The 679-nt window shown below is 43.2% G+C and overlaps 1 protein-coding gene across 1 annotated transcript in view; it reads left to right on the top strand.

Moving 5' to 3' along the window:
• Positions 1-8: 8 nt before the first annotated feature.
• Positions 9-679, top strand: part of LOC124232286 (olfactory receptor 6C2-like) — a gene marked incomplete at its 5' end in the record, with an annotated part of 1,585 nt that continues 914 nt past the window's right edge. The window contains one exon of the mRNA XM_046649245.1: positions 9-674. Coding sequence (XP_046505201.1) covers positions 9-674 — 666 coding nt within the window. The remainder of the gene's footprint in view (positions 675-679) is intronic.

Here is a 679-nt window from a genome sequence, read left to right on the forward strand (position 1 = left end):
TTCTGCTTTTTGTATTTTTGTTTCTCACCTACGTGTTGAGTGTGGCTGGAAACCTCATCATTATCACCCTCACACTTTTGGATTCCCATCTTAAAACTCCCATGTATTTTTTCCTCCGAAATTTCTCTTTCTTAGAAGTCTCGTTCACCACTGTCTGTATTCCCAGATTCCTGTATACTATCACAACTGGAGATAATACTGTTACCTATAATGCTTGTGTTACTCAGTTATTTTTTGTTGTCCTCTTTGGAGCAACAGAATTTTTTCTCCTTGCCGCCATGTCCTACGACCGCTGTGTGGCCATTTGTAAGCCCCTGCATTACACGACCATCATGAACAACAGAGACTGCGCTACACTTGTTCTCTCCTGTTGGTTTGCTGGCCTGTTGATCATCCTCCCACCTCTTGGCCTGGGCCTCCAGCTGGAATTCTGTGACTCTAACATAATCGATCATTTTGCCTGTGATGCATCTCCTGTTTTACAGATAACCTGCTCAGACACAGTGTTAATAGAGAGAGTTATTCTGAGTTTTGCTGTGCTGACACTCATTACTACTCTAGTGTGTGTAGTCCTCTCCTATACATACATCATCAAGACCATTCTAAGATTCACCTCTGCCCAACAGAGGAAAAAGGCCTTTTCCACCTGTTCTTCCCACGTGATTGTGGTTTCTGTCAC

This window comes from Equus quagga, unplaced genomic scaffold (genome assembly GCF_021613505.1).
Source record: "Equus quagga isolate Etosha38 unplaced genomic scaffold, UCLA_HA_Equagga_1.0 HiC_scaffold_4321_RagTag, whole genome shotgun sequence".
In the NCBI taxonomy this organism is placed as follows: Eukaryota; Metazoa; Chordata; class Mammalia; order Perissodactyla; family Equidae; genus Equus; species Equus quagga.